Genomic DNA, 275 nt, shown 5'->3' with positions numbered 1-275 from the left:
CATGGAATATGGGCAGAGGCAGGAGGTAATGCCAGAAAGCTCTTCCACCAAACCCAAGCCAAGCCAAGCCGCGGGGTTCCCACCTGTCTCCCCCGGCCGTGGTGGCGGCCCCGGAGGCCGCGTGGCTGGTCGCATCCCGTCTCTCTGCTCTGTCTTAGGCCCTACGTGGACCTGGTGAACCTGCTGCTGACCTGCGGGGAGGAGGTGAAGGCGGCCGTCACGCACAGCGTGCAGGCGCAGTGCGAGCAGAACTGGGGCAGCCTGTGCTCCATCCT

The 275-nt window shown here is 65.8% G+C and overlaps 1 protein-coding gene across 1 annotated transcript in view; it reads left to right on the top strand.

The window, feature by feature from the left end:
- The window catches only part of STC2 (stanniocalcin 2), a 33,699-nt gene that overhangs the window by 31,925 nt on the left and 1,499 nt on the right, over positions 1–275 (top strand). The window contains exon 6 of the mRNA XM_015565140.1: positions 156–274. Coding sequence (XP_015420626.1) covers positions 156–274 — 119 coding nt within the window. The remainder of the gene's footprint in view (positions 1–155; position 275) is intronic.

This window comes from Myotis davidii, unplaced genomic scaffold (genome assembly GCF_000327345.1).
Source record: "Myotis davidii unplaced genomic scaffold, ASM32734v1 scaffold399, whole genome shotgun sequence".
In the NCBI taxonomy this organism is placed as follows: domain Eukaryota; kingdom Metazoa; phylum Chordata; class Mammalia; order Chiroptera; family Vespertilionidae; genus Myotis; species Myotis davidii.
The sequence above is the reverse complement of the archived record's forward strand: the minus strand, read 5'-3'. Positions and strand labels throughout refer to the sequence as shown.